Source organism: Syngnathus acus, chromosome 14 (genome assembly GCF_901709675.1).
Source record: "Syngnathus acus chromosome 14, fSynAcu1.2, whole genome shotgun sequence".
NCBI lineage: Eukaryota > Metazoa > Chordata > Actinopteri > Syngnathiformes > Syngnathidae > Syngnathus > Syngnathus acus.
In genome coordinates, this window is record NC_051099.1 from 6,238,898 (window position 1) to 6,262,323 (window position 23,426).

General features: G+C 42.7%; 4 protein-coding genes across 8 annotated transcripts in view; 3 read left to right on the forward strand and 1 right to left on the reverse strand.

Moving 5' to 3' along the window:
• Positions 1-7,185, reverse strand: part of LOC119133286 (transcriptional regulator ATRX-like) — a 24,673-nt gene extending 17,488 nt beyond the window's left edge. The window contains exons 1-10 of one of the 4 annotated variants that reach the window (XM_037268926.1): positions 6,884-7,185; positions 4,885-4,982; positions 4,753-4,808; positions 4,375-4,403; positions 4,155-4,276; positions 3,854-3,985; positions 3,668-3,777; positions 3,463-3,530; positions 1,689-3,376; positions 1,354-1,414 (exon numbers count right to left, since the gene is read on the reverse strand). In XM_037268926.1, coding sequence (XP_037124821.1) covers positions 1,354-1,414; positions 1,689-3,376; positions 3,463-3,530; positions 3,668-3,777; positions 3,854-3,985; positions 4,155-4,276; positions 4,375-4,403; positions 4,753-4,808; positions 4,885-4,966 — 2,348 coding nt within the window. In that variant the 5' untranslated portion in view covers positions 4,967-4,982; positions 6,884-7,185. Of the gene's footprint in view, positions 1-1,353; positions 1,415-1,688; positions 3,377-3,462; positions 3,531-3,667; positions 3,778-3,853; positions 3,986-4,154; positions 4,277-4,374; positions 4,404-4,752; positions 4,809-4,884; positions 4,983-5,569; positions 5,658-5,714; positions 5,876-6,620; positions 6,711-6,883 lie in introns of those variants that run through there. The other 3 variants (XM_037268925.1, XM_037268923.1, XM_037268924.1) reach the window with 3 other exon arrangements.
• The window catches only part of gng8 (guanine nucleotide binding protein (G protein), gamma 8), a 757,718-nt gene that overhangs the window by 3,719 nt on the left and 730,573 nt on the right, over positions 1-23,426 (forward strand). The window lies entirely within an intron of this gene.
• On the forward strand, positions 6,646-15,108 carry pls3 (plastin 3 (T isoform)). Of its 2 annotated transcripts, none has more exons than XM_037268997.1 (16): positions 6,646-6,855; positions 10,180-10,285; positions 10,367-10,518; positions 11,223-11,352; positions 11,448-11,580; positions 11,697-11,778; positions 11,881-12,046; positions 12,117-12,259; positions 12,604-12,699; positions 12,782-12,977; positions 13,049-13,127; positions 13,218-13,335; positions 13,450-13,580; positions 13,791-13,914; positions 14,007-14,131; positions 14,213-15,108. In XM_037268997.1, exons 1-16 carry the CDS (start codon positions 6,661-6,663, stop codon positions 14,343-14,345), a joined length of 2,109 nt encoding a protein of 702 aa, XP_037124892.1. In that variant the 5' UTR covers positions 6,646-6,660; the 3' UTR covers positions 14,346-15,108. The 2 variants fall into 2 exon arrangements, with proteins under 2 accessions (XP_037124892.1, XP_037124893.1); XM_037268998.1 differs by lacking the exon at positions 6,646-6,855 and adding an exon at positions 9,976-9,994.
• On the forward strand, positions 17,490-20,540 carry cnga2b (cyclic nucleotide gated channel subunit alpha 2b). Its single transcript, XM_037269001.1, has 6 exons — positions 17,490-17,596; positions 17,745-17,855; positions 18,037-18,213; positions 18,431-18,538; positions 18,629-18,735; positions 18,811-20,540. The coding sequence occupies exons 1-6, from the start codon at positions 17,490-17,492 to the stop codon at positions 20,235-20,237; spliced, it is 2,037 nt and encodes a 678-aa protein (XP_037124896.1). The 3' UTR covers positions 20,238-20,540.

A 23,426-nucleotide genomic window follows, 5' to 3' on the forward strand; every position in this document is an offset into this window, starting at 1 on the left:
GGATGTTCCTTACACTACTGATTGAGAAATAATGAATGATGGTAAGCATGACTGTTAAGTGTACAAAATGTTAAATCAAAAGATAGCATAAGTAGAGCATTGCTCTCAAGGTGGTGGAAGTCAAACGTCATTAGAAAACACAATATGCTTTTGTTGGCCAGTGCTCTTTTTGGTGGAGCTTTTTTTTGTAGAGCAGGCCCTTAAAAAAAAGAGAGTATTATGTCATAATAAAATTTATTGTTCATTATGTTGGCAAATACCAGAGGCTTAATGTCAAGCCCTAAAATGTTAAACTAATTAACAATCAAAAAGGTCAATTGACATGCACCACAAATCACATCTTTCAAATGTGATTTGTGTCTACAAAATCTTGCATGAATCATTGTTGTTTTCAACGGTTTTTTTCCCCACAGTTATTTATAGGACAAAATTATGGGCACCATAAAAGCCTAAAATATAGTAGATATTCAAGTGGATTTTTACATCCTAAAATGAAGTTTTGAAAATAAAACTTCAACACAAACCAATGGAAAGGCAGCTTGATTAAGATAGGTTATATTTCACGTCATTAAACAAGGCCTGTCAAAAGAGAATGAAATGACCTGGACAAAGGAGAATATTCACAGGCATCTTCATTGAGTGAAATACTTTTAAAATTGTATATGTAGTAACCTAAAATTAAACACTAAAAACGATAATTTACGAATCTGTGAGTGGTCGAAATTCAGAACAATGAAGGTGAAGCATTTCCGTTTTATTCTTGCCAACAATGCTCTCAAAAGCATGTTGTAAACGTTTAGATTTTATTTTTTTTTTAAACAGATGATTTAGAATAAACCAATCTGACGATTAAATTCAGACAGGCAAGATTTAAACTTCCTACTTCACCTTTGGAAGTATGTCACATTTGCATCAGTTCAAAGTGCTGCACAGAACTTTGTCGTGTCGCAAATTAGCAACCCAGGCTAGCAGGCTTGAGTCTGTTACTCGGTTAAAATAATTTCACAGCATATAAACTTGTCTGTCACACATGAACAAGTTGGACTGTAAGGCAGTTCCTCCTTTAGGACATTTGGCTACAAGTATTTTGCTTCGGTTTATATCAAAAAGATAAACATTTGAATAAATCTTAACGTAAAGAAAACAGCCCTATGTCTTTTCTATTAGAATGTGTATTTGATTTCCGGCGCTCTACTGCAGCTACGTTTTGGCCGCGCGTGAAAAGACCGCAACTGACTCTTGATGGCATTGGAGCTGGTGCTTTTAGCGGCGGCTTTGCTTCTCGGACTTGCAGTCTTTCTCCCAAACCTGGGCTGTTTTACACACTCTACTTCCAGGTTTTTAGAACCATACCTATTTTCGGGGTCGTCCTCATCCCCTGCTGCCCAGGTGGGCCCAGCTTCATCCTGATTGCCTGTAAATTTTTGAAGAAAAAAAAATATATATATATATATATATTACGATAACGAATGGGAGTGTGAATGCTTATCGGTCTATGTGTCCTGCAATGGACTAGCTCAAAGTCAGCGACGATATGCCTGCAAGCCTCGCGAGAATTTGAGTTTTTGTCACTTGTATCATATCGTTTAAGCACACTTGTAACGCTGATTAACCATGTTATCCGATAACTAGAAACACTACCATGTTTTGCCAATGGTGAGTGGAACTGTGCGCATTGTCAGACTTACCAGAAAATGGATGAAAAGTTGCTGACTTCCCATCTTCTGTGATTGCTTTCATCTTATGATCATCGGCGTCACTCTCGGAGTCCTCGTCATCCTCGCTTGACGACGACGAGGTCACAATTACTTCCTGGAGAGTGTGAGTCTTGTGCTTTCTGACCTCCGTTATACCCCGCTGTCGAGCACACCCTTCCGTTTCGCTCTTGACAAGATGCGACTTGCCGATGGGCCTGAGGGTCTTCGGGTGCTGCTTTTGATTCTGCAGGTCTTGATCGTCACTGGAGGAATCCGTGCCCAGTTCCCGTTGAATCTTCGCAATGGAGTCCGACTCGGACGAACGGTCCAGCAGTTTACGTTTGCGGCGAATCCTCTCGGGGGATATCGGGGTGTTCTTTGTGAGCCAGAGGAGACGCTTTTTGGCCATTTTGCCAGATGCTGGACTCTCGTCATCGTTGTCCTCGTCTTCAGCGTCACTTTGTTGATAGTCTGAGCTTTGAGTCATTGCTACTCGTTCAAGAAGCACGGCAGGTATTTCATCGGAGTCAGAGTCATCTCTGGTCTGGCTTTGTTCTTTAGTGGTTTGGGCAGCCGCTGAGCTGGGCTGTGCCTCGTTTTCCGAATCGCTCTCGCTGTCTGCTGTGGAGACAGCCGGTTTAGCCTTGACGTCGCTTGGACGACGCAATGGTGTGGTCTTGACACGGGGGGACCTCCGATTGCTCTGCTCCTCTTCGAGGTGGAGTAGTGTGCTTGGGTGGTCTACAGTCAATTTGCTGTCAGCAACAGCCATCTCTTCATTACCGGACACATCGTTTCCATTCATCTTCTCTTCAGCCATGTCTTTGGAAAGGAGCTGTGCATTTGAGCAGGGCTCCTGTGCTAGAGGTACTGCTCTAAGTTTGACCACTAGTTTTTTGGTCATTTTGAGACTACTTTGAGGAGACTGCACGTCTATCGTCCGCAGATTCTGCACGTGCTCACTCGTGCTCTCGCTGAGGACTTCCTTTTCCAGATGTTCATCAGACAGCTTCGGCAAGTTATTCAAGCTTCCTTCACTGGAGATCTTTGCATCTGCTTCAGTGGCAGGTGGGGCCTCAACGTTATCGTTTAGTAACTCTTCCCAACAGCTGGAAACGTCCAAGTCGCTGAATTCTTCTTTAATGCTTTCCTCGAGTGCCGCAAGAGACGCCCGCGTGGATTTCACCACTGACAAATATGACTTCAAATAGAGGCTTCGAACACCTTGCTTAACCTTTGTGGCGGTATGAATGAAATGAAGAAAGCTCGTGTTCACATTGTTTGCAGAGTCCACTAAATGTTTCACCTTAGCGGTCATATCCTTGGAGACATTTAAAGTGTTGTAGTTGAACACAACAGTACCATCCATACCACTATGATCCCGTTTAGGAAAGGGGGGGATTTGAGGTAGAGGCAGGTCCCCATATACTTCCGATTTCCCTGGCTCGGCTCGGTTTCTCTTGCGGTGTTGTTGCCACAGAGGCTCCATGTTCTCCAAGACGTTGTCGCAGGTCATCACAAGGCCAAAAAGGGGCTCAGGGTTACACACATAGCAGTACCACTCACTTGCCAAGATGCTAGAGAGCTCTTTTCGCCCCAAATTTCTCAGGATGCACTTCTTGCAAAAGGCATTACTGCAGAAATCACAGCAGATAAGGTTGCCCCCTTCTGCACACCAACTATATGAGAAATAACAAAAGATCAGAAGGTCAATTTTAAACATAACACACAAAATAAAGTGTTTGGTTTCCCATTTGAATCTTACCGACACTGGTCATCCATTCCATTTCCATCTTTGCTGATGTCGTCACTCGAGTAATATTTGGAGCATGACTGTTAAACCAAGACATTAGATAAAAAATTATTTATGTAGTCTTGCAACATTTGGAGCTCTTTAAAAACTCCTGAATCCGGATGGACATGGTAAGATATAAAGGAAGCGCAAAAAATAAAATTAATTCCTGACTCACTTTGCAAATAAGCACTTTGAGAACTGGGTGGCGAATAAGAGAATCTCTCTGGAAGTGGTTTACTTGACGACCACAAGCAGTGCAACTGACAATTTCCAAATGATCAACCCCTGTAAAAGGTAACAACATTGTTAGCTACAAAGATGCGTTCCCATAGCTTGCGACATTTGTTGCAATTTTGTTCACCAGCACTTGAGTGACCTCCACGTCTTCTTGAAAATTCTTTCCGGAACACGTTACTTTTACGGCTGCGGAACTCAGGACCCCTGAAGTCATCTCTGCCGTTATCTACGGGTTCAGGTCTGACCAAAACAGTGCCTGGACAAATCATTGCAATCATTACATTGTAACATCAGATTAGATATGACAGAACTTTACATTGGTCATAACTGAAGTGTCATTGGATTTTACAGGTAGAACTTACAACAAACTGCGTTGAATTGAAAACTAGTGTGTCTTTAAGTAATGTGGCAAAAATAAAACGTACCTTTTGGAAGGCAAGTGGTATCTGGGTAACCATTTGCACTAAAGGGGAAATCTACATTGTCACTGTCATTTGAGTCAGCAGACTCATCCAAGCCTGAATGCTTTATAACAACAGAAGGTTTCCTGAAATGATATTGGGGGAAAAATGTAAGTATTTTACATCAAAACCCTGTTCCTCTTATTTTTGTCATGCGCTGAGCATGTAGTTCTTCTAAAATCACCTTCTGGAGAATTTTGAGTCCACCAGTGCCTGCGAAGAGAATGACACTTTTATGTTGCAGTTGTAATTATTGCGTGGTAATTTGCATTTTGCCACAATTAATAACCAATAGTAGTGACCAATAATTAACAACATTCATTAGATGTGCATTGCATTGGTTCACCTGCTTGAGACAAAACACTTAAAAAAAAAAACAATTGACTTTATTTTGTTTTAAGAAAGGATGGTACATTTTTAATTGTTTTTTTTACACTTTCTGTATATTGACCTTTTATTGGTATCCATGTGAACTGTTTTGTACATTGAAAAAAAAAAAAAATTCTATTTCAATACATTTAATGTGAATTGCTTAACCAGTTACTACTGCAGGTTCCATTACCTCCATCACAGAGGGGGCTGCTGATTTTTCCACTGAACGATTTCTGTTTGTAACATCTGCAAATGTAGGACATAAAATGTCAACAAACTTTTTGAACAATGTTAAGCAATGATAAATGGGTCGTGTTGTTACCATGAGATTCAGGTGTGTCATTGCTGTCCTCGTGTGTAGAATGGGCCAGGTATTCGTGCAGCTTGGTGATCAATACATTCATTTTGCTTGTCGTAGCACTGCAGACAAGAGAAAGGCGTTATCTATACGTCTGTTTGAAGACTAAATGCCCAAATATCATGCTGTCAATAAAGTTAAACATTATAAAATGTGTACACGTTTAGCTAACTGTTTTGTTTTGTTTTTTAAATGAGTCACTAATGTTGCGTTTTGTTTAAGACGTCCGTCGTCGAGCAAGGAAAACAAAGATGTGGAGTAATAGTTATTTGCAAGGTCTTGGGTTGTTTTAAGGCAGTCAGTACACAATGCATTTCAGCAGATGAAACAACAACCTCATGGTTCCGGTCAGAAGCCAAGCAGGAATAAGGAAGAGAAGAAGAGCGAGGAGAAAAGAAGGAAAAACATATCCTCATAAGGCAGACATTTGTTCTGTTATCTTCTGAAGGTCCTGTTGTCTACGGAATGTTTTGTATCTATGTGTCATGAAGTTACTGAGCTGTGCCTTATGAGTAAAGGTGAATTACCAGCAGCTCTGTGTCCTCTGTGCGCTGATTGAGCAACTACGGTTCTATAAATCAATGAGTATTTACACATCGATTGGTATGATAAAGTATACAAGTTGGTATAAACTGAAGAGTATGCACACATTGCTGTTGCTCCCTCTTCACTAGCAATATTCGGAAAGGAGCGTTTTTCACGTCAGACTGACTGCTAGCATTTGTAGCTAAATTAGCAGGTCGCTATTCGCCGTTCCTGTTAAAAAGTACAACGGAGTGGTGTCTCCTATTTACCTCAACATGTCTGCGACATTTGGATCAATCGTCAACGTCCTTGGTTTTAAGCATACATAAAACGGGAAGGGTGCTCTTATTTTGAGGACACATCGTACGCCAATAAAAGAAAAAAAACGGGCATTTCCCCGTTCGTTTTGGAATAGCGAATTTGCTTGCTAAGGGTTTTACTACTTTACGCCCCCTGTTGGTTTGGCGTAAAAGTCAGCGCAAATAAAATTGGACAGGAAATAAAGTTTGAACTAATAATTGCGTTGTCTTACAAGTCATTAGTTTATGGTAACGCACATCTATGTATGTAAGTGATCCACTGAGTTTTTGTTATATTGCAGGAAAGTGATTTAAATATGATGGCTAATAAATTACATTCACTTTTCTAAATTGTCTAAAAATACCATAGTTTTAACCATTATTAATTTACACGGTTTCGTAACATTTGTAACAGTGCTAGGGGAAATCATGGACAAGAGTAACTTGAAAAATAAGGGAAAAAATGAATTAGGGAATCTCTTCAGCGATCTGCAATACCCATTTTAAATTACCGAAATAACAAACGAGACACCAAAACAACAAACAAATCAGTGAATCATAACAAAAACTGGAAACATGGGTCACTAACAAAAAAAATAGGGAAAATGTATACTTTAGGTGAATACAACTGAGATTTATTGTTTTAAAAGGAAATATTGCATCACTAACATGAAAGAGTCCAATTGTTTGTGACGTCATCTACTTTAAAGCGGTCAATAGACACTTTACGTACATTAAAGAAACAAAGAGCCCGTTCATTCACATTTGGGATAAGATTTTAAGAGTATCACTTCACTTCCCCACGCGACAAAGGTAAATAGGGTAATTAGCCTCGTTAGCTTAACAATAATCACCGAGAATTCAACGAGCACTCACACTTAGTTCTATTATAGAGAGCCTGCCAAGGATTACGATCATGTCGGCCTTTACGAAAATGAGCGAGTCGGTAAATAGCCGATCGCCGCCACAGCATCCTCCATTCAGCAATCCAGCGGGCGGTGACGCCACAGCAGGGCGGGACAAGAATTCCAACTACGGGCTACTTTGCACTCGACGTGGAGAAGACAGCACTGCGAGCTGGACGAAGTCTGGAATTTCAGGCGAACCGAGAGTGAGTATCGATTTCCTGTCGAACTTACTCTTGTTACTACGTTCAGTTGAATGTACGTCTTTGATGTGTCCATCTTCCTCGTCACGTCCCGGCGAGGAGCGCTGGATACGCTGGAACAAGACTCGTTCGCCGTCTGTTAACTTGAATCTTGTCTGCTAGCAGCCTAGCTTTGGCTGCTCTTTTATTTTTATACAAATCTGCTTATCCAACATCTACAATTTACTCTCAACTCTTTGATCCAGTCCTGTTAGCCTTAAACTTGTCTTGAAAATTTTAAGATCGCATTTCGGAGACCTTGCAAAAAGGTGGTTTTAAAGTGACATTTTTTTAAATCGTGAAATAAACTGCACGACAGCTAAAACAAAAACAACAAAAAAACGTTTATGCAAATTAAGCACCCGTGCACGCACATGCAATACATTTAAATAATTAAAAATACATCCCGCATGTATTTTTGTGTGCGCGTGGACGTACAGTTTCCCTGATGACAGACCTGCCTTATGTCTTTTTTTTTTTTTTTTTTAACAAATGTTCCATAATGCTGGCATTATACCAGGAAATGATTCACTGGGGATGTGCCGCTCCCTCATGTACACATTTCTGTCATATCAGATTCTCCAATGTACATTACTCAAAATTGTTTGTAAAAGTCAATGATTTTACTATACAGAAATGCCATGTAAAGTTAAGTGTTTTACCAGGTGTGATGCGGCTTGTCTAGTGTTAATGCCTTCCTATTACTGGTGTCAGGACTCTAAATCATTAGTCATGATGTCAGAAGTGGAAAAAAAAAAAAAAGTGTTGCTTGCACTTCCATTTTGGGCAAATAAAATAGCTGGTTTTTCCTGATTGGAATTTGTCCTTGAATGTGTGGCATTACTGCTTTACATAAAGTTTTCCCTGCACAAAACCACGTGGGCACTGTGTGCTGTAGATGGGATGTTGTCTTTGTTAAGGCAAACCAGACAATCAAGGAAGAGGGTGTGACTTGTGTGGCCCGTGTGTACGTGAAACAGGTCGACCCACTTTCTGTGCCGTGAGCCTCAAAACGGCTACCTTCACCTTCTGCTTGATGCTTGTTTATACCGTTGTGCACTTTTGTCACTTTCCCAGTAAAGTATTTTAAGTGCACGCTGCTTAAGTAACATTCTTCCCCGAAAGGGCGGAAAAGTTGAGTATTTCCATAGCTTGTTATCTCGTGGGTGTTAACCCACCATTGAATGGGACTCCTTGCCCAATTTGTTAATCGCCCTGCGATTCATTGGTGGTCATAATAGAGGCGTATTCTGTTTTTACTTGTCATGACCCTCAACAGAATAGGCCGTATTGAACATTTACAAACAATGCTGGGAGGTCAGAAGTTGGAGAACATAAAAAAACAGCATTTATCTTCTAAAGGGCACAGCGTGAACAAATACTTCAAAAAAATCATCTGTTAGGTGTGTCGCTTTATCCGTGGTTGAAAAAGCCGCCCGATTCCAAACTTTCCAACCCGTCCAGTAGCATTCCTAAGTGATGGCTGCTGAGAGCCGTGCTCTTTTTTTTTTTTCCCCCACCGCACCTACATCCTTTCATTGACTACTAAGCAGTGACCTTAACAAAACAAAGCAACTTGTTCCAGTTCGAAAGCTGAGCTGTTTCATTTGACCATGTTGATTGATTTGCCTTGCATAGATGATGTCACATCTGTTTAGCTTCTCCACACAGCACTTGTGACACCGTACCGTACCCGTCCGTCAATGAATGTGGCCGGACCCTATCTTTAGCCACGCGCCATGAAAAGGAAGTGGCGTAGCATACCGCACGCTCATAAGATTCTGAGTCAGTTGGACGCACATGTTACAAGCTTTTTGGCTCCGGCGTTCAAATCTGTCTGTGTTCTTACAGACTGTTGGGTGTGTTGGGTACTAACTTGACCACACATGGGAAGGCCGCCAGTCTATTTGTGCGCTTCGCAGTTTCTACGTAACCTCGTGAACGAAGCACAGGGCGGAGCACTACTCCTCTTAATCAAAACTGGGAGTGAGTCTTTAAATGGCTTTATAGACTACATTATAATCCAATGAGCCTATTTGGACCATCATATGTTGCCCTCGTTCTCCAAACCTGAGGGCAGCTGCCTCGAAACGACAACTGTCCGAGTCTCATTGAAGGCCACGGTTTCATGAGGCGATTACAAACGCTCTTTTCTTCTCCGCCACCAGCTTCGCGGCTCACATTTGTCCATCGCCATCTGTGATCGCGCTCTGCGTACTTAACCCCCTCTTCTGTTTCCCCTCGGCCTCTGTCGAGGGTGTGCGACAAGGGCCGGCAAATGAGGTAATGTGTGTCGGCCCTTGTTGTGGCCTCAGACCCGTTTCACAGCCTTCTGGGGAGGTTAAATTTAGCAACGCGGTTATTTTCCTAATCGTTTTCGGGTTGGGTCTTGCCCAGATTTAGTAGCATTTTGCAGAAGAAAAAACATTCTGTTTTTCAAGTAATGTAAGCAGACTTATCAAAATGATGCTTGTGCTAATCTCTTGAGACCACATGGCTGCCGTTCATCACCTTTCATGAAGACGTTAATGGTTTGGTTAATGGTTTTCTCTCGAACAAGAGGAAGTTAAGTCATTCAGTCCATTGTTTGCTAAATAGAAACTTCAAGAGTGCAAAACAAACACTTCTGCGGCTATCAGGAACAATCCATATGCTCCAATGATCTTTTCACCATTTCTCACAATTTAAGTATTGTTGACACAACTGTGGTAGTGCAAAAAACTGAAATAACTTTGCCTGGTATTTCTGACTAAGACGTCTTGAAAAGTCACTAGTCTGGATTTTGAATCAGGAAACAAGAACCCCGTTCTGTCTGGAAATGTTGAGGTTGTCACTGCAGTTTCAGCTTCATCTTTTGTTTTGTGAACACTTGTGTTGGCAAGGAATGCCGCCATACCGGTTTGGCCTCGCAGAGGCATCACACCCTCCTCGCCAAGCTGCGCAAGGCCCCTTGTGCATTCCTTGGCTTTTGCACTCAGGAAGGAGCTACTGAAAGGGATGCCTTACTTTCTGGGATTTTAGGAGATGGTGACTGTCTCGGAGGAGTTTGGAAATATGTTTCGGAAAACAAAATACAATGTTTCAGAGAGTTTGGATGACTTGAGTGAGTCATGTTATTGGATCGTTTCTTTTCCCACAGTTTGTCCGCAGGGCTTCTGTATTCTGGCTGCCCGAACAAAAGACCCTAAAATATTCAGTCATTTTTAGAGTGCTTGGACAAAATCAAAACTTTAGCAAGCCATAAAGGGCTACTTGTGAGTCTGAATGTTCCTTTTATTTCCACTGCAGGCCGACCTTTTGCTGACTGACCATCCTCAGGTCAATCACACAAACATGTCTGGAAAGATATCAAAAGAGGAACTGGAGGAAATACGGGAAATGTTCGGGAAGATTGGTGAGTGGATTAGTGTCGAATATGAATCTAGTATTGCCGTCGTCCTATTTGCATGACATTTTGTGTCTTCCTTTCCTGTAGATCTGGACCATGACGGCTACATCAATGATTATGAACTCCATGAACTTCTCAGAGAGACTGGACATCCGCAGCCAGGTTATAAGGTCCGGGAAATCATCCAGCAACTTGATCGCAACAACGACAACAAGATCAGCTTCAATGAGTACATTGCGGTAAGTCAAGCCTAATATGTTTTTGGGGGTTCCGACCGCTTGTGTGCTCACGGATGATAAAAGTGTCACACGACTTCAAAGATCTTATTGAATCAGCCTTTTCCGATGCTGCTCACAGTAGTGATTCATACCAAAAATATAGCCTCAGTCACACCAGATGGCTTGTTTAACAGTTTGTTGACCCAAAGTGTGTGTGTGGAAAGGTTAGTCAGCATGTGTGTCTTTTTATAGCATCTGCTTCCGCTGAATGATGCTATTGACATTTTGTGCTTAGTCTGTTGATTTCCAGAGATGAGTCACAATTTGACAAAGTCTTCACCCACCACCTATAAATACAATACAGAAAGAGCAACATAAGCGATTTTGTCCGTTTTTGCACAACACGTGTGAAGTTAGATGTTGACATGACAATGATGAGCCATTCCAGCTATGCTGCTGCGTCTGCAAAGTGACCTTAGTTGCGCTAGCTTAAAGACAACAAAGATTGCAAAAAAAAATAACGGCTCTCTTTAATAAGCTGCAACAAGTATGTTTGGACAAATTACGTGGAAAGTAATTCCAAAAATAATTATTGAGGTCGAGCAGCTCTTTCATTGAGTCCAATTTATTTGCTAAGCAGGAGAAGCAGCAATACTTAAAAACGTGTCAAATGCCATGTATTTGAAGTTCCTGAGTAGTCATCGTCCCCTTTTGTCTTGTGTCAGATTGTGAACGAGCTGAAGGGCAGCCAAATCGCAAAAACCTTCCGTAAAGCCATCAACCGAAAAGAAGGAATCCTTGCCATCGGAGGCACATCGGAGCTGTCAAGTGAAGGAACACAACACTCCTTCTCTGGTGAGAAGCACTTCCTTGAGATAATTAGCATTCGCTTCCGTCTCCGCGTGTCACCACTGATATTTACCTTACGTCCATCTGCTGCACCTTGACAGAGGAGGAACGATTTGCTTTTGCCAAATGGATCAACAGTGCTCTGGAAAACGACCCTGACTGTCAGCATGTCCTGCCCATGGATCTCAACACCGACTCTCTGTTCACATCCGTAGCCGACGGTATCCTCCTCTGGTGAGACTTTCTGCTTTCTTTTCAAGGCAGCAACTAAATTGTCCGTGTGACTACAAAAAAAAAAAGTCAGATGTGAAATGTCAAATACCAATGTGTGATTGTTTTATGATATGCAGCAAAATGATCAACCAATCAGTGCCGGACACCATTGACGAGAGGACCATCAACAAGAAGAAGCTCACACCTTTCACTATACAGGTCAGCGAATCCTTTTCTTTCCGGGTTATTATTTCTGGCCACATTGAACATAATTTGGGTGCAGATTTGAGTCTTATGAAGTCCTGTCATTGATTGTTACAGGAGAATCTTAACTTGGCGCTGAACTCCGCCTCAGCTATCGGCTGCCACGTTGTCAACATCGGCGCGTTAGACTTGAAGGCGGGGAAGCCCCACCTGGTGCTGGGCCTGCTCTGGCAGATCATCAAGATCGGCTTGTTTGCCGACATCGAGCTGAGCAGAAATGAAGGTAAAGGTTACGGCGTACGTGTGAAGCTTTTCCCGCATTTGCTTAGCCCACCGTTGGCGCCTTCCGACAGCTTTGGCAGCGCTGCTGAGGGAGGGCGAGACACTGGAGGACCTGATGAAGTTGTCTCCCGAAGAACTCTTGCTCCGCTGGGCCAACTTCCATCTGGAGAACGCTGGCCAGCCGAAGATCAAAAACTTCAGCTCTGACATCAAGGTAGGCGGGAACGCAAAAAGGTCACTGACACAAAGTCTATCCGCAGAGTAGGCCAAACAATGTTTGCGCACGCAGAACTGTAATATCCGCCTGCACGGCCCCTAAAATAGGACTCAATTGGTTAGGAAACCTTCTGGTGCTCTTTGGCTGACGGCCAACTGAATATGTAAGATAAACTGCACAGCACACAAGCAGGCTCTCCTCTAGAGAAGGCCGGACCAAAATTAGTGTCATAATATTTCAACCAGTATGTATAAACTGCCACTGGTTTAATATTTCACATATTCATGTCCAATGAAAAGTATGTTTTTTTTTTTTTCTTGTGTGTGTGTGTGGTTCTCCAGGACTCCAGGGCCTACTTCCACCTCCTCAACCAGATTGCTCCAAAGGGGGACAAAGAAGGCCAGCAGGCCATAGACATCAACATGTCGGGCTTCGGCGTAAGTGCAGCGAGTGCAACTGAGGTAACGCTCAGCAACGCAATCGGTGTCTCTGATGAGGACGTGTGTGCTCGCCATGCAGGAGAGAGACGACATGAGGAGGGCAGAAGCTATGCTGACGCAGGCCGACCGGCTCGGCTGTCGACAGTTCGTCACGGCGGCTGACGTAGTCAGCGGCAACCCCAAACTCAATCTGGCCTTTGTGGCCAATCTGTTTAACAAATACCCTGCTTTGACCAAACCCGAGAACCAGGACATCGACTGGAACCTACTGGAAGGTGACTCGGGAGGGACGGCGAATGAATAAAATATCAAACGAACACTAATGGTTTTTTTTTTTGCTGGCTAGGTGAAACACGAGAGGAGCGGACATTCCGAAACTGGATGAACTCCCTGGGCGTGAACCCAACTGTCAATCATCTTTACGTGTAAGTATCACACCAGTGTCTTTACACTCGTGTTCATGTTTCCACAAATAGTTTTATTCTTCTGAATTAATATACCGTGTTGTTTTGCAGAGACCTGCAAGATGCCATTATTATCCTGCAGCTCTACGAGAAGATTAAAGTCGATGTTGATTGGAACAACAAAGTCAACAGGCCTCCATACCCCAAACTGGGAACCAACATGAAGAAGGTCAATGTTGATTCCTTTTTTTTTTTTTTTTTTTTTTTTTTTTTTTTTAAACCCGCTCATCCGTGACTTACAAATACACTCGCATGTTGGACTTGAATGTCTTCTTACAACCAGTTGGAGAACTGTAACTACGCCGTGGAACTTGGCAAATTCGCCAAGTTCTCCCTGGTGGGCATCGGCGGGCAGGACTTGAACGACGGCAACGCCACGCTGACCCTGGCGGTGGTGTGGCAGCTGATGAGAAGGTGAAAACATCCACAGTGCATTTTTTTTTGCTCAGCAAGGACGGAGAAATGACACATTGAATGTTTGTGTGCAAAGCGGCGGGCGCACATTCCCACGAGTGTGTCACAAAGACTGATTGTTTACGTCGTTAGTTAGCTCAACAACACAGCGGTTATGGCTGCCTGGTAAAATCTAAAAAGTCAACGTTAACACGCAGTCCTGTGTTGTAGGTACACTCTGAACGTACTGGAGGACCTGGGTCATGGAGAGAAGGTCAATGATGAGATCATTGTGAAATGGGTCAACAAAACATTAGCGGAAGCTGGAAAGAGGAGCAAGATTTCAAGCTTCAAGGTAGAATTTTTGTATTCATTATTAATAGTCATTTTAGTGTGTGCGATGTGATAGTAAATTGACCAAATTGTGCTTTTCTGGGTGGTGATCAGGACAAGGAGATCAGCAACAGTTTGGCAGTACTGGAGCTGATTGACGCCATCCAGCCCAACAGCATCAACTACGACCTGGTGAAAACGGGACACCTCTCTGAAGATGACAAGCAGGAGAATGCCAAGTATGTTTTTTTCAGATCTGTATTTTTATGGAGCTTTTCTTGAAGTGAATTATGCTTCAATCGTGTCTCTCGTTTCTTCAGATACGCCGTTTCCATGGCGCGAAAGATCGGAGCACGTGTCTACGCCCTCCCCGAGGACCTTGTGGAGGTCAAGCCCAAAATGGTGATGACTGTCTTTGCTTGCCTGATGGGTCGGGGGATGAAGCGAGTCTAGAGAAGATCATTGTGACACTTGTTACGCCCGCCTGAAGGACTATTGTTTAGAAGGTTGAAAAATCATCCAAATTGCAAGATATCGCTCCCTCTTTGAAAGACTGGAGGTGCTTAATGAAGAATGCCGCGCTGTTATTTAAAATGCCACGCTTGGTAAATATCAAATGGACCATGTTTTACTGACGACAACTCGCAGTAAGTACCCTTGATAAATGTGTTGTTTTGTCTTTTTTTTTTTTTTTTTTCTTTCTATGCATATTCCAGCTGAAAGGTTTACTTATTTACTTACTGGCGCTGATTGTCCCACACATTCCTCAGGACAGGAGGGTTATCTGGAAGACACCCCAAAATTCATTCATGCATGCCTCATTCACTTTACATATCAGTATACAGAAGCCATACGGTCAAACCATAGTGACGACCACTCTGTATATGCTGCCCGTATTTTTTATTTTATTTTATTTTTTTTGTGGGACCATTGTGTGAGGTAATATGCTGGTCAGAGCTGGGCTTCTGTTGTTGTTGTTGTTGTTATTATATTTGGTCTTTTCTGATGCAGAGCAGGTCGTCTGGGCTCTCCGCTGTGCCTTCTTGTCTCAAAGGCGAACCTTTTGAGCTTTCGCACTTCTTTTGCATTCAACTGTTACCAAATATAAACTGAAACCTTTACTATGACGATGGCCGAATTGTATTTGGCCATGTGGTCATGTCGACTCCAAAGTGCTTTATCTTGTGTAACAATAAATATGAATTTGAAAACTGAAGGCTTGATGGTTTTTATTGCTGCCCACTTCCTTTTTTTATCTACCGGTTGATACTTCTCCATTTCTGCAAATATTTTTTGACCTACACTTGGATCAAAAACAGAACAAGTAATTTGCTTTGTTAGTTTTCATTGTTGTTTTTTTATAGACTGCACACAAAGGTAGAGTGGTGACAGATTGATGTGTACACAGTTCAGTGGCCTGAGTGTCAGGCAGAAATGAAGTCCTCTGGGCTGAAGGTCTCTGAGGGAGAGAAAAACATTTCACGCATTTGGTTTTGATTCAGATGAATGATGAAGCTAAACTGTGATGAAGCTAAACTGTCTCCTGTGGATTCTATCTTTTGTTTTAAGCTTCATTAAAAAAATGATTTTCTTACCTTCCAGCATTTATTAAACAAAAACCTTCTTGGTGCCAGAACTGTTCATTAGTGGCCATTTAGCATGAATAGTTGCAGAAAAAAAGATATTAGGTCATATCTGTGATGTTCTGAAAAGCTGCCAGGTTATTATTGCATTCCTCACGACTACACTGTGCTGCTTCCAAAACAGGCAGTTTGCTTCTCAAGAAGTTTGTCCTTGAGCTGAAGTGAGTTTGAAATGCATCACTGTTATGTTTGAAGAAAATCCTTCTGGCTTTCTCAGACAAACATTTTTTTCAAAGGATGTGTATTTTACCTGCTTTCTCTCTCTCTCTCTCTCTCTCTTCAACATGTGCAGATTCCCCCCGCCCTTTATCGGCTGCTGCATCAACCTTGCTACCTCTGTGTCAAGTGGACACACTTAAAAAGGAGAAGGTGGAGGAGGTCAGGTTATTTTACGTGTTTGCATTTGTTGGATTTAATTTCTCTGCTGCAGAGATGTACTCTGTTATTGTGTCTGTGTGAGGTCATCATAGACTAACAAAGTCAGCAAAGGTAGGATTGTTTATTTTGCACACAAAAATTAAGAAATATTTATATAAATAGATGGATTTGTACTAAACTATGATTTTTGCATGTATCATTATTTTTATTATTTTGTATACAACTATTTTTTGCTACTTAGTGGAAAATAATGTCCATCCATCCATTGTAAACAAAAATGTAATTCTGAATCATGCTGCATTAAATTTGGGAATCTTTTGCCTGCTCCAACATCGAGTCTAATTAGTGCAATACTGTCACTATTTACTCTAAAATGTATGTTTTCCAGCATTTAGGAAGTCACGCTGTTATTTCATCTGTACAAGTCATTAAAAAGAGCTGTGATGCAGCATAGGTGACACACACACGGTTACCAAAGTGACACAGATCGCATGGGAGAGCAGCTGATTTGCTCTCAGAGCTTCAAGACGCCTCTGTGTGTTTTCATTAATGATCCACCAATTAGTCACACGGTAGTAACAGACATCTAAATACCTGTCAGAGTTTTGGAGGCTGCACACTTTCTGTGCTGTCCGTCACTCATCCTCATAAGGATGCAAGCAGCTGCTTTTCCATCTCAAGTTGCCCCTTTCCACTTGCATCAGTCGCCATGTGCGGGACTATGGCAGACACCCACGGTCCCCTGACTGGATCCTGACGCACATGCCATGAACTAGCAACGCACTACATACCTTGAGTGTGTGTGTTTGCGTGTGTTTTGATATCACAAGAGATACACTAGAGCAGGGGTGTCAAACTCATTTTTTTCACAGGCCGCATTGTAGTCATAGCTTCTTTCGGAGGGCCATTATGACTGTCAACCCAAATAAATGTATGAGCACCTCATATACAGTAAAAGCTACAAAACAAACTGACAAATAACTTGTTTTCAAATCAGACGAGTGAAAACTGGTCAAATATTACGCACAAAAAAAAAGATATTATTAAAAGTGAAGACAATTTGCAATTCTAGTAATGACACGAATTTGATGCACAATTTGTCTTCGCGGGCCACATAACTTAGACTTAGACTTAGACTTAGACAAACTTTATAGTCATTTTGTCAACACTGGGTGTACACAAAACGAAATTACGTTGCATACGGCTTTCAACAATGTAGTGATATTGCGGCTGGTTAAAAAGTGACATTCTATATAAAAATATGAAATAAGATAAGTATAAAGTACAAAGTGCAGCAGTGATAAAGTATGTAAACAGTGCAGGAGACAAAAAACATGACGTGGCAGGCCGTATCTGGCCCCCGGGCCTTGAGTTTGACACCTGTGCACTAGAGCTTGCTTTCTTCTTATTGAGAAATCTCTCTCTGCTCCGTGTTCTTTCCCTAACACACCTGTAAGACATTTCTGGGAGATGTAGTGCCAGGATTGGCGGCCATTTTGTTCTGTAGTACCGCTTTCAGCATCCCTCCGTCACGTCCTCACGTAATGCCACGGTGTGTATTTGTACCTTGGCAGGGATGAAGATGACGGGCCACACGCCCGAAAGTGATCGGTTGCCCCACAACCTGTCAGTCAAGACCAACTTGGAGGAGGAGCTTGAGAGAGCTGAGAGTATTCTAAACAGGTGAGAAGATTTTTAAAGCTATTTAGGTCATTTGTCCCATCGTGAGCTACCTACAATTGAATAAACGTTTCGATATTATACTCTTTATCCTAATCATCACAATACATTCATGAAATGGCTTTTTAAAATTTCCCAACTCATGTCCCAGGGTTCCATCCATCTGCGACGACACATCCTCAGAGCTCCAAAGGGTCGCTGCTCTCGACCCTCGTGGCGGCACTTCCAGAAACTCTTTTCAAAGGAATGGAGCCGTCTCAAGGTAAAAAAAAATCAAACAACAAAGGTATTCACATTTTTAAGGTTAGTTTTACTGAATTGTGCAAATTACTGAAAATTCTATCAGGTAAAACTCGACATTATTTTACATTCCTGTAACTGCTTTGTACAATGCTCCTAGTACTACTACAAATGCTACAGTGTCCACTACTGCCACATGTCAGAATGGTGAGCCTGGTGGTGAGATTGAGGGAATGGGCTCACAGAAGCTTAGTCCAAGAGCAGGAAAGACCGGACTCCTTCCTGGAACGCTTCAGAGGCCCGGAGCTCCGAAACGTCCCCAGCCGCATAAGCAACATACAAACGGATGCCAATGGCAATAATACCAAAGGGATCCTGAGGTATGTCACAACAAAGTCCAGGGTGCCGTTGCCCTCTCGCCCAAAGTCAGCTGGGATAAGCTGAGCTCAGGCTCAACTGAAAATGGATGCATGTCTGATGAATTGTAATAATAACAAAAACATGGTCACACTGGAATCAGCCAGCGCGCCTCTCATGTTCTTCTTTTATTTGATGTTTAATTTGGGCTATTTCAAATAAAATTGAATTTGCCTCAAGGAAAAAATGGCATGTTTTTGTGGTGTCCCCGTCCGACGACGCCTACTACCGCTGGTTATTTGTCATCACCGCAGCAGTGCTCTACAATTGGTTCCTTGTTGTGGCGAGGTAATAACAGGCAAAATATGTTTAGGGATAAAAACAAGGGATGGTTCAACCTCAATGGATCCTTTTTTTTTCTTCTGTTTGAATCCACAGGGCATGTTTTGATAGATTGCAGGTGGCTAATTACATCTGCTGGCTGGTGCTGGACTACCTCTCTGACATTGTGTACGTCATGGACACTTGTGTACGACTTCGCACAGGTGACATGTTTTTAAATGCAATATCAGTCCTTGCATTACAAGTGTCTGACATATTTCTACTCTGTTTGAATCTAGGCTTCCTGGAGCAAGGCCTCCTGGTGAAGGACCACGTCAAGCTCAGGGACAGCTACATGCGTACGTTGCAATTCAAGCTGGACGTGGTGTCCATCCTGCCCACCGATCTGGCCTACTTCTCCACCGGCATCCACACACCTCAGCTGAGGTTCAACCGCCTGCTGCGCTTCCCGCGGATGTTTGAGTTCTTCGACCGCACCGAGACACGCACCAACTACCCCAACATCTTCCGCATCTGCAACCTGGTGCTCTACATCCTGGTCATCATTCACTGGAACGCTTGCATCTATTACGCAATCTCCAAGTCTTTAGGTTTGGGCTCAGACACTTGGGTGTTCCCAAACGCCTCCAAACCGGAGTATTCCTCTCTAACTCGGACTTACGTGTACTGTCTCTACTGGTCCACTCTCACTCTCACCACTATTGGAGAGATGCCTGCACCGGTGCGAGACGAAGAGTACCTTTTTGTGGTTTTTGATTTTCTTGTCGGCGTCCTGATCTTTGCCACTATTGTGGGAAATGTCGGTTCTATGATAGCCAACATGAACGCCACCCGTGCCGAGTTCCAGGCTCGGATCGACGCCATTAAACATTACATGCACTTCCGCAAAGTCAGCAGAGAATTGGAGACTCGTGTCATCAAGTGGTTCGACTACCTCTGGATCAACAAGAAAGCTGTGGATGAGCAAGAGGTGCTCAAGAACCTGCCCAACAAACTGCGAGCTGAAATCGCTATCAATGTCCACCTGGAGACCTTGAAGAAAGTGCGCATCTTTCAAGACTGTGAGGCGGGACTGCTGGTGGAACTTGTACTCAAACTCCGCCCACAGGTCTTCAGTCCTGGAGACTACATCTGCAGGAAAGGTGACATCGGGAAGGAGATGTACATCATCAAAGAGGGGAAACTTGCTGTGGTGGGAGATGACGGTGTGACGCAATTTGCCCTCCTCCTCGCCGGGAGCTGCTTTGGAGAAATCAGCATTTTGAACATTAAAGGAAGCAAAATGGGCAACCGTCGGACCGCCAACATTCGCAGTCTGGGATACTCGGATCTGTTCTGCCTCTCAAAGGACGACTTGATGGAGGCCGTGACAGAGTATCCAGACGCTCGGACGGTTCTGGAGGAGAGGGGCCGCGAGATCCTGATAAAGGAAGGGATGCTGGAGCACGATGCAGAGGGTGGCGGGCTGCAGAGGGAAGACACGGAAGAGAAGGTAGAGCGGCTGGAGTCTTCCCTCGACACCCTTCGTACACGCTTTTCACGGCTTCTCTGCGAATACACGGACACTCAACAGAGGCTGAAGCAACGCATCACGTTGCTGGAGCGGCGGATGAATCAAACGGACTCCGGAGCAGACGCCAACGCCAGTTTGGAGCCAACGGTCTTACAAAATCAAACCAAATTTATGCACCAAAGTTCATTCTAAGCCCCAAATGAATACAGCATTCTTTGTCATGAAGAGTGGACAGGATAATAGAATGTAAACACCTCTTGTTTGCTTGCATCAGCAGAGGGATTTTGATCAAGACAAGTGGTGCTCTGGCCCTGAACACCTCATCTGTTACCGGTTGGGCCTTTGGGAACAAAGTCCAAGGAGAGCTGCTGGAAGGTTACTTGATGAGTTCACAAGCACAATTATCTTTCCAGGTCTTAAAAGCATAACTTGTTTTACAATTCAAGATTATGGCCACGTTAACCCACATGTTATGCTGCATGACAATTTGACTTGTTTAATAAATAATAAAAAAATAAATATTTTAAGAGTAGTTTTTGGGTCTGAAACAGGCGCTCACATTCTCCTTACGTGCAAGGAACATTTTCTTAACGTCCATTGATTTTCTTTTGGCCGTAATTCCAAAGGGTGTTTGGTGTAACACCCAACACGCAACACTGCTCATAACAAATATTTTCAGTTGGACCTTGTGGCCCTATAAAATGGTAGAAGGAATTATAAACAGTTGAGAATACTCATCATATTAGTTTAACTCAAAATCTTCAGCAGAAAAAACAACATTCAAGTGAACAGCAGGGATAATAAAACAATGGGCATGATTTGTGTTTGGCAAGGAGTATTGTTGTCTAATAGAAGTTCCCTCCCTGGACAAAATGACTGCGGAATTTCCACTAAACTCAGCCTTGGCATTCCAGGATGCCAGTCAGCCTTACGAGTGGTGGTGATAAGCACAGCAGCAACAATGCATAATCGGCAGCAGTCGAGAGGTAACAGAGTGCATGTTCCCTGCGCTCTGCAGGGCCTGGGTGCAACCTCTACAAGTGTATATGGCAAAATATTATAAAGGTAAATGTTATCAAATTGTATGCACGATGTGATGTTGTCGTTGCAAAGAAAAATTACACTTTTCTACCGGTTGTCAAACAGCACTTTTGTTTCCGTTTGAATTGAGCTTTTTCGGTTACCGTACTCAGCCAATGAGCGAGTCTCGCTGTGGTTTGAGTGAGTACAGTAATCCCTCGTTTATCGTGGATAATTGGTTAAAAAAAAAAACACCCGCGATAAGGGAAATCCACGAAGTACGGTCACCAACAAGAAGTACTGGGTAGGCTAACGAGTTAGCGGAAAGATGCTAATTCGCGACCGTGCTAACACGCGAAAACGGACTTCTAAAGGAATGTAAACGAACATTTGGAGCAATACTACATTGACCTAAAGGTTAGACACGTTTCCTCAATTTAGAAGTTTTATTTTGACTTTTAAATGTTTTTTTTAATTTGGAAAAAAAAAATCCGTGATGTATTGAAGCCGTGATAAACGAAACGCGAAGTAGCGAGGGATCACTGATTGGTTACCAAATGTGTTGCTTTTTTTCTCAAAAGGTTTTATAGTTCTTTTTAATTATTATTAAAGGTTGTGCATTATTTAAAATGAAGTACATAATATATTTTAAGATGAATAATTGTGAGAGTGAAGTGGTATTTTCACAAGGAATACCCTTAGAGGAGCAGTTTGTTGCCTGTTGCAGTAGTTTGACTCTGACCAATTCTGAACTACTCAGTATTTGGGCACATCAACAGAGTCTTTTCAGTCTGAGGACTGAAGACTTGCTTGAGCTGCTGATTGAAAAGGTGTCTTTGTTGCTCATTGCATGTAAGGTACGAAGGGAAAGTTAGGAGCCGATTGCTTGACTTGAATCTTTTTTTTTTTTTTTTTATGTGTAAAAGTATGTTACTCATGGCTTTTCTGCACTTGTTTGACAAGGTCAGGGAGCGTTGGGGCCCAAAGGTGCAGCTGACAGCCATATGGGACTCAGGGCAACCTGCAAGTGGACACATGAGTACACAGTTTTGTGCGCTTGAGAAGCTCATGTGCAATGTCACATTACACCACAAGGTGGCAGCGAATTCACCCACCTCCCTCACTGAACTTCAAACTTTTGCTTCATGTACTGCCCAAAACTGGGAACCTCACATCGGCAACAGACATCCTCACGCACTTCGGGACATGTTTTTCAATGACATTGATGTGGGCCAAGTTGATTAAGAATAATTCAAATCGCCATTTTGAACTAACTTGGTTTGTATCAGTGCCATTGATAAACATGTCCACAAGTAATAATAAACATTTTATTTATAAGGCGCCTTTCAGGACACTCAAGGTAGCCGCACAGACATAAAAACAATTCAACAAAGGACATTCTAAAAAAGCCAAAAGCCAAGTGTGCGATTATGTTGTGCAGTACATGGCACTTAGTTTTTGTCCTAGTGAAAGATGGTTGAATGTGCCACTTGCATACCTGAGGTCATCAAGTACTTAAGCTGCTTCCATCCACACCCTATTCTTAATGTCTGCTTGCAACTCGAATTGGTACCACACAAACTTTGACTGCGCAAATGATTTCAATCTCCTTTTCTGTCCAATAAATAGTTGAAGTGAAAGTCGAGTCTCTGTGCTTTATTAGCAAATCTGTCCTCCTGTGGACAGAAATGAGACAATCAGATGTACTCATTAAAAGCGTTAACAAATGAATCCACTTTAAACGCACAAAAAGTCCCAATTTGAAGAGTCATACCTGGAGACGGAGAGTAAACAATTAACACGCACATGCATTAAAATACGTTTGATTCATTCCGTTTAAATGTGAATTTAGGCTAGTTTTGTTTACTTTCCTTCGACCTATACGGCGCTGTAGTCCAGATGTGTCCAAATTTGATAGTTAGCATTACCTGCACCCTGCCTGCTTTCTGTTAGCAAGGTGCACCTTGACGCTGAAAGGGAAACAACAAGGATGAGTTTTAAAAGACTAAGAAAAAGTGAAGACACAAGTTGTCGAAGATGACATGGTGGAAAAGCGTGCGGAGCGGCATGCGGACGTGGCCGCGCTGCAAAGAGTTGTGTCGTTTGGCCCGAATTATATAGGGTTCCGGTGATGACGTCATTAATAAAAATAAAAAAAAGTTTAAAAAAAAGGGGGGTGGGCAACAGAAGCTCTTGGAAAACAAGTTACATTGGGGTAAATGATAAAATGATAAAAGATGTGTGGGATGTGCTGGTATTGACGAATGCGTCAAAGCTGACCATTAAGATCCACCATGTAGTTGCTAAAGTTTTTGTTTTGTGTTCAGGAGAACCGAATTCGAGTCCCGCTATGCTCAGTTG